The sequence below is a fragment of the Oryctolagus cuniculus genome, chromosome 19, assembly GCF_051225735.1.
Source record: "Oryctolagus cuniculus isolate XC-2025 breed Fujian yellow rabbit chromosome 19, ASM5122573v1, whole genome shotgun sequence".
Lineage (NCBI taxonomy): Eukaryota > Metazoa > Chordata > Mammalia > Lagomorpha > Leporidae > Oryctolagus > Oryctolagus cuniculus.
In genome coordinates this window covers 52076928-52090363 of record NC_142885.1, presented here as the reverse complement: position 1 = coordinate 52090363, position 13436 = coordinate 52076928, and the positions used below count along the sequence as shown (strand labels likewise).

The 13436-nt window shown below is 52.8% G+C and overlaps 1 protein-coding gene across 8 annotated transcripts in view; it reads left to right on the top strand.

Annotated features, from left to right (window-relative positions):
- Window positions 1–13436, top strand: part of SLC5A11 (solute carrier family 5 member 11) — a 49720-nt gene that overhangs the window by 15617 nt on the left and 20667 nt on the right. For all 8 annotated transcript variants that reach the window (NM_001082193.2, XM_051847382.3, XM_051847380.3 and 5 more), the window contains 6 exon segments: window positions 376–480; window positions 1915–1974; window positions 7328–7432; window positions 8796–8901; window positions 10470–10550; window positions 11945–12150. In NM_001082193.2, coding sequence (NP_001075662.1) covers window positions 376–480; window positions 1915–1974; window positions 7328–7432; window positions 8796–8901; window positions 10470–10550; window positions 11945–12150 — 663 coding nt within the window.

Here is a 13436-nt window from a genome sequence, read left to right as displayed (position 1 = left end):
CTCTCTCTCTCTCTCTCTCTCCCCCACCCCTGCCTCTGTAACTCTGCCTTTCAAATAAATAAATAAATAAATAGTTAAAAAAAAATGGAGCAGTCAGAGCATGAACTGGCGCCTATATGGGATGCTGGCATAGCAGGTGGAGGCTTTACTGGCTACACCACGATGCCCCCCTGTAAACAAATTCTGGCAACTTCTGACAGGTGGCAGTGAAGCCGTCCTGGGGAAGGAGACTCATTTTCTAATCTGAGCAAAGATGCAGAGGGCACCAGGAATGGCCCTGCCGGCTCCACTTCTGTCTCGGTCCCTCTGGGGCTTGACAGGAGAGGGGTGCGGGAGTTGGGGGTGTGGGAGCACTGATTGTCCGTCTGCCCATAGGTGGGGGCCTCCTTGTTCGCCAGCAACGTTGGGAGTGGGCACTTCGTGGGCCTGGCAGGGTCGGGCGCTGCAACAGGAATTTCTGTAGCTGCTTACGAGTTTAACGTACGTACTGGAGCTGGGTGTGGACCTCTTACGTGGGCGCCGTAGCCGGGGCGGACGTCTCACGTGGGCGCCGTAGCCGGGGCGGAGGTCTTGCATGGGTGTGGTAGACAGGTGTGGACGGCTCAGGTTGGGCGTCATAACCTGGGTGGACATCTCGCGTGGGCGCTGTAGCTGGGTGGATGCCGTAGCCTGGGTGAATGTCTCGCGTGGACGCCATAGCCGGGCATACGTCTTGCGTAGGCGCCATAGCCTGGGTGGACGTCTCGCGTGGACACTGTAGCAGGCTGGACCTTTCTCCTCCACACGCGCGGCTGGTCCTCCAGGAGAGCCAAGTGAACGGCGGCTTCCAGTACACGGTGCCTCTTTCTGAAGGAAGCGAACCAGGGCCGGGGGCCTTCCGGGCTCCCTGGTCCGCAGACTCACTCTGCTTTGGGCGTCTCAGGCTCCCTGTGTCTGCTGGGTGGGGGCCCACTGGTGTGGACAGGAGCAGTCGGGGAGCTTCCCTGTGGGAGCAGAAGCAGGTGGCCAGGACTTGGAGGGCATTTCTGTGTATTTGAGACATCAGTTGGCCATCCCCCAAAATCACACTGTTCAGTACTTGTTTCTGCTTTTTTTTTTTTTTAAGATTGATTTATTTATTTGAAAAGCAGGGTTACAGAGAGAAAGAGATCTTTCATCCGCTGGTTCACTCCCCCAAATGGCTGTAACAGCCATGGCTGGCCCTGGCCAAAGCCGGGGGCCAGGAGTTTCATCTGGGTCTCGTGTGGGTAGCAGGAGCCCAAATACTTGGGCCATCTGCTGCTGCTTTTCCCAGTCCATTAGCAGAGAGCTGGATTGGAAGTGGAGCCGACGGGACATGATCCAGCACCCATATGGGATGTCAGTGTTGCAGGCAGCTGCTTAACCTGCTGTACCAAAAAGACAGACCCTCAGTATTGCTGCTGCTGTTGTTTTAAATCGGTTTGAAAGGCAGCATTATATATAAACAGATCTTCCATCTGCTGGTCACTCCCCAAATGGCTGCAGTGGCCAGTGCCGGACCAGGCTGAAGCCAGGAGCCTGGAACTCCATCCGGGTCTCCCAACTGCGTGCAGGGGCCCAAGCCTTCAGATCATCATTGGCTTTTCCAGGTGCATTAGCAGGGAGCTGGATGGGAAATGGAGCAGCCAGGACTTGACTTGGTACTCATGGGGCCCCGTGGGTTTCCTTGCGACAATCAAATGAGGCACTGTTATATCAGCTTCTCTTCCCTACAAAATCCTCTCCATTTTAAAACTGGAGACAGGAAGGCCAGGGAGGGTGAACCACTAAACACGTAAGGGATTAAAGCAGAGGTGGAGTTCAGGTCCAGTGACCTCAGGGTGCAGAGAGAAATCCCAGGGGGCCCTTGGCCACAAGCGAGGGGCCGAGTCCTGACTGTGTTTTCTTGGGCAGGGCATGTTTTCCGTGCTGATGTTGGCCTGGATCTTCCTCCCTATCTACATCGCGGGCCAGGTGAGTCTAGGGGGTTGGGGGGTTGGGGGGCTGTGGAATGGGACCCTCTTTGGGCAGGTCAGCCCTGCATTCCTCCCCTCCCCTCTGTGGACATCCATCAGAGCCACTTTGAGGACCCGGTACTGCGGGGATGGTGCATGGGTGAGACCACCAGGAACCCCTAGCAGATCCCGCCCAGTAAGCAGTGTCCTAGGGCACAGGGGTATTCAGTATATCACAGCACTATTCACACAGCAAATACACAAAGTAGGAAGAGTTTAAGGATCAGAGGTCACATTTAAAGTCACCTCGTCCAGAAAGGCAAAGTTACAGACATAGAGAGAGACCTCCATCCACTGGCTCACTCCCCAAAGGGCTGCAATGGCTGGAGCTGAGCCTGTCAGGAGCCAGGAGCTTCTTCCAGGTCTCCTACGCAGGTGCAGGGGCCATCTCCACTGCTTTCCCAGGCCATAGCAGGAAGCTGGATCAGAAGAGGGGCAGCTGGGACTCAAATTGGCACCCATATGGTATGCTGGTGCCATAGGAGGTTTAGCCTACTATGCCACAGCACCAGCCCCCCAATGAACTTATTGTTTTTTCTTTTTTAAAAATATTTATTTGAAAGGCAGAGTTACAGAGGGGCAGAGGCAGAGGGAGAAAGAGAGAGAGAGAGAGATCTTCCATCCGCTGGTTCACTCCCCAGATGGCTGTAATGGCTGGAGCTGAGCTAATTCAAAGCCAGGAGCCAGGAGCTTCTTCCAGGTCTCCCACGTGGGTACAAGGGCCCAAAGTCTTGGGCCATCTTCCATTACTTTTCCAGGCCATAGCAGAGAGCTGGATCTGAAATAGAGCAGCTAGGACTCAAACTGGCGCCCATATGGGATGCGACGCTGCAGGCTGTAGCTTTACCTGCTATGCCACAGCGCCGACACCCATGAATTTTTTGAAGACCCCTTGCTTGCTTTTGCTGCATGTAGCTGCTGTGTCATTTTCATGCCTACGTAGTATTCTGCAGTGACTCCACCGCAGGGTACCGCAGGGATCCGCTGTGTTGTTCCCAGTGTTGACCGTGATGGATGGTGCTGGTATGAACGTTTTTACGTGTTCTGATGCACATCGATGTGTTGATAAACAGGGAGAGGGTCCACCTTTGAGTGAAACGTCAGGTCATCGCACATCTTGGCTTCACAAGACAGCGCTCAATTTCACTGCCAACGTCATGGTGTCAGCTCATTCTCGCCTCCCCACAGTGTAGGGGAATACCTCTTGCTCCAGTGCCCACATCCGTGCCAACACTTGTGATTCTCTCACTTTGAAAGTCTTGCTACTCTGCTGGGTATTGTAGTATCGCCCCGGGCTTTTGATTGGCAAGTCTGTGTATGGATTTCCTCTTTGGACTTTTAGTTCCTTTGCCCATATTCCTGCAGTTTTATGTCTTTTCTTATTGATTTTTTTTCAATGTTTCTTTTTATTCACTTGGAAGGCAGAGAGACAGAGGGAGAGACAGACAGGGAGATCTTCCATCCATTGGTTCTTTCCCCAAATGGCCATGGCAGCTAGGGCTGGGCCAGTGTGATTATAATGGTGTTACTCCCATTAATTAGATTGTGTGTGTCTCTCCCACCAGACCAGGGTTTCTCAACCCCGGTACTAGTGATATTTGGAGCCTGATAATTCTTTGGTGGTGGTGTGTGTGTGTGTGTATGTGTGTTTGGCAGTGGGTGTATTAGATGTATGTGTGTGTGTGTATGTGTTGTATGAATGTGTGTGTATGTGTTGTGTGTGTTAGGTAGAGGATGTGTGTGTGTTAGATGTTAGATGTTGGGTATGTTTGTTGTGTGTATGTGTTGTGTTGTGTGTGTTAGGTAGTGGATGTGTGTGTGTTAGATGTGTGTGTCGGGTATGTGTGTTGTGTGTATGTGTTGTTCATTGGGTGTATATTGGGTTATGTGTTGGGTGTGTGTGTGTTGGGTGTTGTGTATATTATAGGTTGTTTAGTAACTCTCTACCCACTAGATGCCAATAGCACCTTTCAAATTGTGACACCCAACCCGTGTCCAGACACATCCAGGTATTCCCTGGGGGGTGCAAAATCTCCATCGGTTGAGAACCATTGCACTAGACTGTGCATCTCTCCCATGATTCTGTAAGATCCAGGAGGGCAGGGACCAGCCGTGCTTCCTCCCCCAGTCCAGAACAGTGCGTGGCACCTCGCAGATGCTCGGGAACTATGTGTGAAAATTCATCAATACGAGGGTCTCACCTGAGCGCAGGTGGAAATAAGATGAAGGGTGAGCCCACACCCGCGAGAGGAACCATCTGGGGACACGAAGTCTGGGTAGAGTCCCCAAGCAGAGTCAGCAAGTGGGAGCTCTGCATGGATGTCGAGAGGGAGCAGGGTCTGGGAGGTGACCGGGCAGAGAGAGGGAGTGCTGGGCTGGCGGTGCTGATCTGATCTGCTGCTGCTGGCCTTGAGCAAACGGATTCTGCGCATGGTGCGTGTGGGTGCGTTCTCCCACTGTCACTGGAACTGTTTCTGTTTCAAGCAAGAGGCTAGCAAGACAGGAAGACAGCAGAGCAGTCAGGATCCCTGCTGGATCTGGGGGAGCCCCAGGGTGGGGTCGATTTGGTATTACCAGATGGCGGGGGTTCCAAGGAAGAAGGCAGTCCTCATGAGCCCGGGTGGTGGCAGAAGCTGCTCCCTCCCTCTGCCACCAGCTTGCTGGGGTCCGGGGAGGGAAGGTGGTCATCTCCCCTGCTGTGTCATTCACTGCACTTAATTTCTCCTTGGCATTGACCCAGCTCCCACCAGCGGGTGCTTCCTGTGTAAATAGCCAGCCCCTCCTCGCCAAGGCAGGGGGCAGCTGGAGCCAGGAGGGGTGTGGGGAGCTTAGCCTGAGGATCTGGGTCATTTCCTAAACACCCTGTGTTGGGGGTCAGGGATGTAGTGGGGCTGGAAGCCCCGTGTATAATGTGCTAATATGATTTCTCTCTGTCTCACACACACTGGCCAATTGTGCTTGTAGCAACCTACAAGCAGTAGCGTCCTCTGCCCACTAGCTTCACATCCCCCGAGTCCGATTTCAGAGGCCACCCAGTACTGCCCGCGGCCTGGTGACCTTCCTCCCACCTTCCCAGCTTAACTCTTTGGAAGCTTCCGGCACTTGGAGGCTCTGCTGCTCTCTCTAGATAAAACGAAGGTCAACTGAGAATAAAGGCTGTCGGCCAGCAATAAGCGAGCCTCATCACCCCGGCCAAGGCCGGCGACTGCTGTGCCCCACGGGGCAGAGACCGACTCCAGCCCAGAGCCATCCAGCTCGGTGCATTTGTCTGCATGCCCTGAGCCCCTTTCGTGACCTCACGTGCCCGCTAATTAGCGCTCTCGTGTTGTCAGCAAGAATCTGTCCCACAGTCAGTGAGGTCGCCTTGAACTCCCTTGAACTCTTCCTTGATAGAGGGTCAGAGTCCAGGCGATGCCTTTCTAGAAACTTCTTGCTTTGTTTGCAGAACACCAGAATGCTACAGCAAGATGTTCATAAAAGGTCAGAATCCCAAGTGGCCCTTTTCGGGGGAGGGCTGAAGGAGGAGAGAAAAGCAGTTCATTTTCTTTTTCTGTTTATATGTATCCATTTGTTCCTGGTGTTCATGAAAAAAGGTCAAGTATTTGTCGAGGTTTTACAGTGAACACTCCTAGATTCTCCCATACCCAGATTCCACCATGAGGCACCTGCTGCTCCTACAGCAAGTCTGGCCCTCCAGGCTCCTCCACTGCCTGCTCCCAGGTGCTCCTCCCCCACAGTCTGACCTTGACCTTACCGTGGATGGATTGCCATTTATCAGCTCGTGGCTTCACACCCATTAGACTCTCCTGAACTAGACTTGGGCACACTCAAAACCACAACAGGCGGGAGGTGGGGCTGCAAGCATTCGAGCCAACATCATTGTCCCTCTAACATGCCTGCCTGGCGCCTTGTGGAAGAACATTTGTTGGTCCGAGGGCCAGGATGCAGCATTGTGTCAACCCCGAGTCCAGGGCATTCAGTGGGGGCAAAGACTGGGAAAGACCATGCCCACTCCCAAAGAAACATGCAACCCCCAAAGTAATTCTTGGCGGAGTGGCCCAGGCCCTGGGGTGCCCCATTCTTCTGCCTTTGCACCGCCCACACCAGGGCCTCGCTGGTGCTGTGGATTTTCCTGCTGCTCCTAGTGACCAGGCTAAAGTTGTTTAGGAGAGCAAGTTTCCCATAGGTTAGGACGTGGACAACAGAAATTCTTGAGACGATTTTAGGTGTTGGACTAGGGCCATCTACATGAACCCTTGTTGGGAAGTTGTCCCCTTTGCCACTGGCTTTCAGATTTTTAGACTTAATTGTTTAAGTGTTTTATTTTTAACTGACACATAGTAGTTGTACCTGTTCCTCGGGTGCCATGTGATGTTTCAAAACAGGTGTGCATTGTGGGATGATCTTACAGAGGGAACTCGGGCAGGCCTCATGTTGAAGACTACATACTCTCACCACCTGCCCCCAAACTCAGCACTCCTCTCCCCCCACCTCCCCTCCCCCGCTTCTCTCTCTCTCTTGAAACAAAGAATGAGTAGGGTCTTGGTCCAGAGACTTTGATATGCAGTAGTAAAGTTGCTAGAAAAGAATTTTTTTTAAAAAATGAATTGTTCTATTATCTTTATTTTCCAATTTCCTTAAATCTGGGACTGACTTTTCCATTCACAGTGGTGGTTTAAAGTTACCCAGGTAGGGGGGCCCATGTTGTGGTGCAGCAAGTTAAGCCACCACCTGCAATGTCGACATCCAATATGGGCAATGGTTTGAGTCCCAGCTGCTCCACTTCCCATCCAGCTCCCTCCCAATGCACCTGCAAAAGCAACAGAAGACGGCCCCAATACTTGGGCTCTTGCCACCCACATGAGAAGGGTTTCAGGCCTGACCATTGTGGCCATCTGGGGAATGAACCAGTGGATGGAAGATCTCCTTCTCTCTGTATATATAACTCTGCTTTTCAAGTAAAAAGAGGTTTTTAAAGTTCCTTTCTTTAGGTAGGTCATTATGAATAAGAAGAAGAGTGGGTTGAAAGAAGAACATCAAGTCAAGAGTAGTACAGGTTACAGGGAAATCGGATGGGGATATGCACCATGCATGGGAATAGACGGCTGGGCTCTCGCCCTGCACACAGCCCTGCCTCCTCCACACCCCACCCCTTCATGCCTTCTTAAGTCTCGCCTTGAGAGTCCCAAGAAGACCTCCTGTGCTTCTGAGTCTGGGGAGGTGGGCTGGGGTGGGAAAGGTTGTAGGGGGGAGGGTGTAGGGTGCAGACCGAAGGTAGCCCTGGGTGGTGACAGCCCTGCTCTGACCCCCAGGTCACCACGATGCCGGAATACCTGCGGAGGCGCTTCGGCGGCAGCAGGATCGCCATCACCCTGGCCGTCCTCTACCTGTTCATCTACATCTTCACCAAGATCTCGGTAAGGCGGGCACAGCCCGGCCACGTTCCTGCCACCTTGCAGAGACCACAGGGCCAGTCTGCCGCTGGGGGTGTCTCCTCCGCGTTCTCTTGGGCCAGCTTTGGGGAGGTCAGAGGACAGTGGGAGGGGCTGGAGAGAGCAAGCATGGGCAGGGAAGTTGGGAGAAACGACGGAGGGAAAGACCCCTCTCCTGCCCCTGCCAAGCCCAGAAAGTGACAAAATAGCAGTAGCATTGCCACCTCCGGCACGTGCTCCTCGGCCAGCCCTGCTCATGCCAAACCCACCTTCTCCGGCAGCCCGGGGTGGGGAGGACACTGTGGTGTGTGAGGCGGGTGAACAAGGGGCAGAAGGATTTCCACTCAGTCCAAGCAGCAATGACTGACTGACCCTGCGCTAGCTCCAGTCTCGCAGGACGGATGCACGGGCTCCATTCCAGAACATTCTCTCGCAGTCTGGTCGGAAGCTTTGCAGTACAGGGGGACGTTGTATCTCAGGATGAGTTTAGCTGCTGAAGAGGGAACTGGTTTTCCCGGTGGATGGATCGGCACCGGCCAAAGCTGGGAGGCTGGGGTGAGCGTGAGCTGCTGGGGAAACAGAGTTTTCAGAAGAGCCCTGCAGACTGGGAGTAAGAAAGAGTAAAGGGGGCCGGCGCCGTGGCTCGCTAGGCTAATCCTCCGCCTGCAGCTCCGGCACCCTGGGTTCTAGTCCCGGCTGGAGTGCTGGATTCTATCCTGGTTGCTCCTCTTCCAGTCCAGCTCTCTGCTGTGGCCCGGGAGGGCAGTGGAGGATGGCCCAAGTGCTTGGGCCCTGCACCCACATGGGAGACCAGGAGGAGGCACCTGGCTCCTGGCTTCGGATTGGCGCAGCGCTGGCCGTAGTGGCCATTTGGGGGGTGAACCAACGGAAGGAAGACCTTTCTCTCTGTCTCTCTCTCTCACTGTCTAACTCTGCCTGTGAAAAAAAAAGTGTAAAGGGAACGAAGCTGTGAGCCAGGCCAAATGGAAAGGGCCTAGCAGCCAGCCACACTGCTTTGTGTGCTTAGCCTTCGTCTTGGGGGCAATGAGGAGCCGCTCTAGGGTTTTGTCGGGGAGCAGGGTGATTTGCTGGTTTCTGACGAAGGCTGCAGTGTGGGGGATGGGGTACAAGGTCAAGGGCCAAAGTGGGAAGAGCACTGAGGAGGGGGGCGCATTAGCCCAGAGCAAGGGTCTCAGACTTCATTCTGGGATGAGATGGACGAAGAAACGAACAAGGCGTGGTTCTTGTGTCCTTGCCAGAACGTAGCTTAGGGGCTGATCCAGGGCACAGCACTGTGACTGCCCATTGGTTCCTTTGTTCATCCGTCAACGATGTCCTGACTCCACAGGTGGACATGTACGCCGGCGCCATCTTTATTCAGCAGTCCCTGCACCTGGATCTGTACCTGTCCGTAGTCGGGCTGTTGGCCATCACAGCGCTGTACACTGTTGCAGGTGGGCAGGGGCCGTGGGTCACCCCATCTCTTCCTGGCTAACCTCCTCATGTCCCAGTGTGCTCAGATCATGCATTCATTAAACCTCTTCACGCCAGATAATCAGATTTTTCTTGTCCACCATCCAGAGGAAAAGTGTTGCCCAACAAGAGAATTATTATTAAAGATTTATTTGAAAGTTAAAACTACAGAGAGAAGGGGTGAGAGAGGTCTTCCATATATTGGTTCACTCCCCAGTTGGCTGGGCCAAGCCAAAGCCAGGAGCTTGGAGCTTCTTCTGGGTCCCCCACATGGGTTCAGGGACCCAGGTACTTGGGCCATCTTCTGTTGATTTCCCAGGTGCATTAGCAGGGAGCTGGATTGGAAGTGGAGCAGCCGGGACTCAAACTGGCACCCACATTGGGATGCTGGCATTGCAAGTGGCAGCTTTACCTTCCATGCCACAGTACCGGCCCCAAGAGAATTATTTTTTTTTTTTTAATATTTATTTATTTGAGGGGCCGGTGCCATGGCTCACTTGGTTAATCCCCAACCTGCGGCGCCAGTATCCCATATGGGCGCCGGGTTCTATTCCCGGTTGCTCCTCTTCCAGTCCAGCTCTCTGCTGTGGCCCAGGAGGGCAGTGGAGGGTGGGCTTGGGCACCTGCACCCACATGGGAAACAAGTAGGAGGCACCTGGTTCCTGGCTTCGGATCGGCGCAGCACCTGCCGTAGCGGCCAATTGGGGAGTGAACCAACGGAAGGAAGACCTTTCTGTCTCTCTCTCTCACTGTCTATAACTCTACCTGTCAAATAAATTTTAAAAATTTTATTTATTTATTTATTTGAAAGGCAGAACAACACTGTGGGACAGGGAAAGAGGAGAGAGATGGATTTACTCACCAGTTCACTTCCCTCAAATGCCTGCAACATCCAGGTCTGAGCCAGGCCAAAGCCAGGAGCCTGGAACTCCACCCAGGTCTTCCACATGCGTAGCAGGGGCCCAAGCATCTGTTGGTTCCCTCCCTCAAATGCCCACAACAGCCAGGGCTAGGCCAGCCTGAAGTCAGGAGTCTGGAACTCCACCCAGGTCTCCCACATGGGTGGCTGGGACCTAAGAACTTGAGCCAGCACCTGCTGCCTCCAACGGCATGCATTAGCAGGAAGCTGAACTAGAAGTAGACTAGCTGGGACTTGAACCAGGCACTCAGATATGGGAAACAGGTATACCTGACCCTAGACTGGGATTCTTAAAGCTTGGGTTCTCAGGGTAAGAATAGAAGAGTTAGAACGGAAGCTGTAGTCTTCCTTGAAAAAAATTGCTTCTATCACATTCTGTCGTTCAGAGCAAGTCTCAAGGTCAAGGTCACATTTTAAGAGGCTGAGGAATTGATTGAACAGGAAAGGAGAGCAGTCACGTTGCAGTGAATGGGCATGCCCACCGGGGGGCGTCATTGTGACCAGTGGCAAGCAGTCAACACTAGGAATCTCCTGTCTGGTGTTGACCTTTGGGGTCCCGTCTGAGGCCCAGGCTAATTCCCCCGCCCCCCGCAGGTCGCCTGCTCCTTACCTCTGTGCTCCTCCCCACAGGTGGCCTGGCCGCTGTGATCTACACCGATGCCTTGCAGACTCTGATCATGCTCGTCGGAGCGCTCACCTTGATGGGCTACAGTGAGTGCAGTCCCGGGGTCGTCTGGGTGGATGACAGCACCAGTGTCTGCTCTCATCATTGCAGTCAACAAGCCCAGCTGTCAATAAGTGGCATTATTGGGGGGGGGGGGGTTCCTATCACAGCCTCATTGCTTAAGGCATGGTTTATTCTAACCAGAAAAGAATTGTACTCATCACAGAAAATTACTGGTTTTGAAATTTTTAAAAAATTTATTTATTTTCATTTGAAAGAGAGGGAGGGAGAAAAGAGACATGTAGAGAGGTCTTCCATCTCCTGATTCACTCTCCAAATGCCCACAATAGTCTGAGCAGGGGTCTAAGGTCTTAGGCCATCTTCCATTGCTTTCCCAGGCCATTAGCAGGGAGCTGGAACAGAAGAGAAGCATCCGGGACACGAACCGGGGCCCATATGGGATGCTGGCGCTGTAGGCAGAGGCTTAGCCTACTGTGCCATGGTGCTGGCCCCCTAGCAGGGTTTCTTAACCTGGGCAGAACTCAGGTTATCAGTGAACTTCAACAGGAACAAGTGTATCTCTATTTCCACACATCTGAACTTGAAATTTAGCATTTCTTTGTTCCAGATGAAGACCACGAACCACAGTAAAATTAGGAGTACCTCTAGGACCTGTGATTTTGCTACCGAAAGATATCTCAAGTGTTTTCATGTTACATGATACTCGTTGCTAATGTATCTGAACAGTTTGTGTCCCCAGCTATTTTTAACACTAAATCAGTGGCTGGCATTGTGGCACAGTGGGTTAAGCTGCTGCTTGGGACACCGGCATCCCATATCCGAGTGCTGGTTCAAGTCCCAGCTGCTCTGCTTCTGATCCAACTTCTTGCTGATGCACCCGGGAAAGCAGCAGATGATGGCTCAATTACATTGGCCCCTGCCACCTACATAGGAAACTCGGATGGAGCTCCTGGCTCCTGGTTTAAGCCTGGCCCAGCCCTGGCTGTTGCCATCAATTGGGGAGTGAACCAGTGCATGGATGATCTCTCTCTCTCCTTCTCTCTTATTCTGCTTTTCAAATAAGTAAATACATAAATCTTTAAGAAAAAAAAAAACTTGAATCATGATTTGACCTACTTCAAGGTCAAATTTACTGTTTACAAGGTCAAATTTCTATTTAATGGAGCAAATAATTTACTATGTCACTGTTTAAATATTTTAATGGTTGCCTTCTATCCTGTGTACTTTATTATGCATTTGGACTGTTTCGTGGAGAAGTCATGCACAGTAACTCCCCAAGGCATTTTTGGAAAAGGGGCCAAGACCTCCCTAGTGGGCAGATTCTCCTTGGTAGCCCCGCCCTCCCTGGGCCCTCCACCTCCAGCCAGCCCCCATGGCTTGCCTGGGACAGACCTGAGTTCCTGGCTTCTCTGGACTACAGGTTTTGCTGCAGTTGGCGGCATGGAAGGCCTGCAGGAGAAGTACTTCCTGGCCCTGCCCAGCAACCGGAGTGAGAACAGCAGCTGCGGGCTGCCCCGGGAAGACGCCTTCCATCTCTTCCGTGATCCGCTGACGTCTGATCTGCCGTGGCCCGGGATCCTGTTCGGGATGTCCATCCCATCCCTGTGGTACTGGTGCACCGACCAGGTACGGAGGGCTGGCAGGTGCCTCTTTGCTCAGGGAGGCAGAAGCCGGTATTTCTCCTCCCTGCACCTGTTCGCTCCTCTGTGTTTTCCCCCACTCCCTCTGTACTGCTACGTGAGCTGTTTTGCTTCTTGCTCTTGCTGATGTTAATGCAAATCCAAAGCTGTGGATCTTTCCCCTTAACTCCTTACCTCCTTTGTAATGTGTGGGAAGAGCCAGTTGGCAGAGTAGATGCATAATTGTATGTATTTATTTACTTATTTTATGATTTGAGACAGAGAGTGTGTCCTCCCATCCCCTCGTTCACTCCCCATATGCCTCCAGGGGCTAGGACTGGGCTGGGGCCTCGGCCAGGAGCTAGGAACACAATCCAGGTCTCCCATGTGGGTGGCAGCGTCCCGATCACTTGAGCCCCTACTACTGCTCCCCAACGTGTGCTGTTGCAGGAATCTGGAGTCAGGCCTGGCAGCCAGGCATCAAAACCCAGGTGCTCCAACACGGGCACAGCGCCAAACCCAGGTGCTCCAACACGGACACAGCGCCAAACCCAGGTGCTCCAACACGGACACAGCGCCTTAACTGCTAGACGGAATGGCTGCTCCTGCTAGATTGTCAATGAAGCTTAAAACATGGTGAATATCACTGGTTCAACAGATACTCCCTGGTGTCTTCTGTGTCCCAGCTATGCCACTGGACACTTGAGAATCAGGAGCAAGCAAATGAGACATAGCTTTCTGGCCTCGCTGCTTCTACAGCGAGTAGACAGAGACTTCCTTCGTAGGTTTTAAACAAAGTGAATATGTCGCCTGCTGCAATGTCTCCTGTGGCATTAAAGATTAGAGATCTGTGTACCATCCCGGACACTATACTGCACAGGCAAGGCTGGGCCGAGTTCTTGGGCCCCTGCACCTGCATGGGAGGCCTAAAAGAAGCTTCTGGCTCCTGGCTTCAAATCAGCCCAACTCCGGCCATTGTGGCCATTTGGAGAGTGAACCAGTGGGTGGAAGACCTTTCTCTCTGTCTCTGCCTCTCTTTGTCTGTAACTCCACCTCTCAAATAAATAAATAAAAACTTACATGACTTGGAGTTTAGAAGTGGACTCCAGAGGCCGATGTTGTGGCGTAGTGAGTAGAGCCACCGCCTGTGACATCAGCATCCCATACGGGTGCCAGTTCCAGTTACGGCTTCTCCACTTCTGATCCAGCTCCCTGATAATGTGCCTGGGAAAGCAGTAGAAGATGGCCGAACTGCTTGAGCCCCTGCACCCGTGTAGGAGAACGGGAAGCACC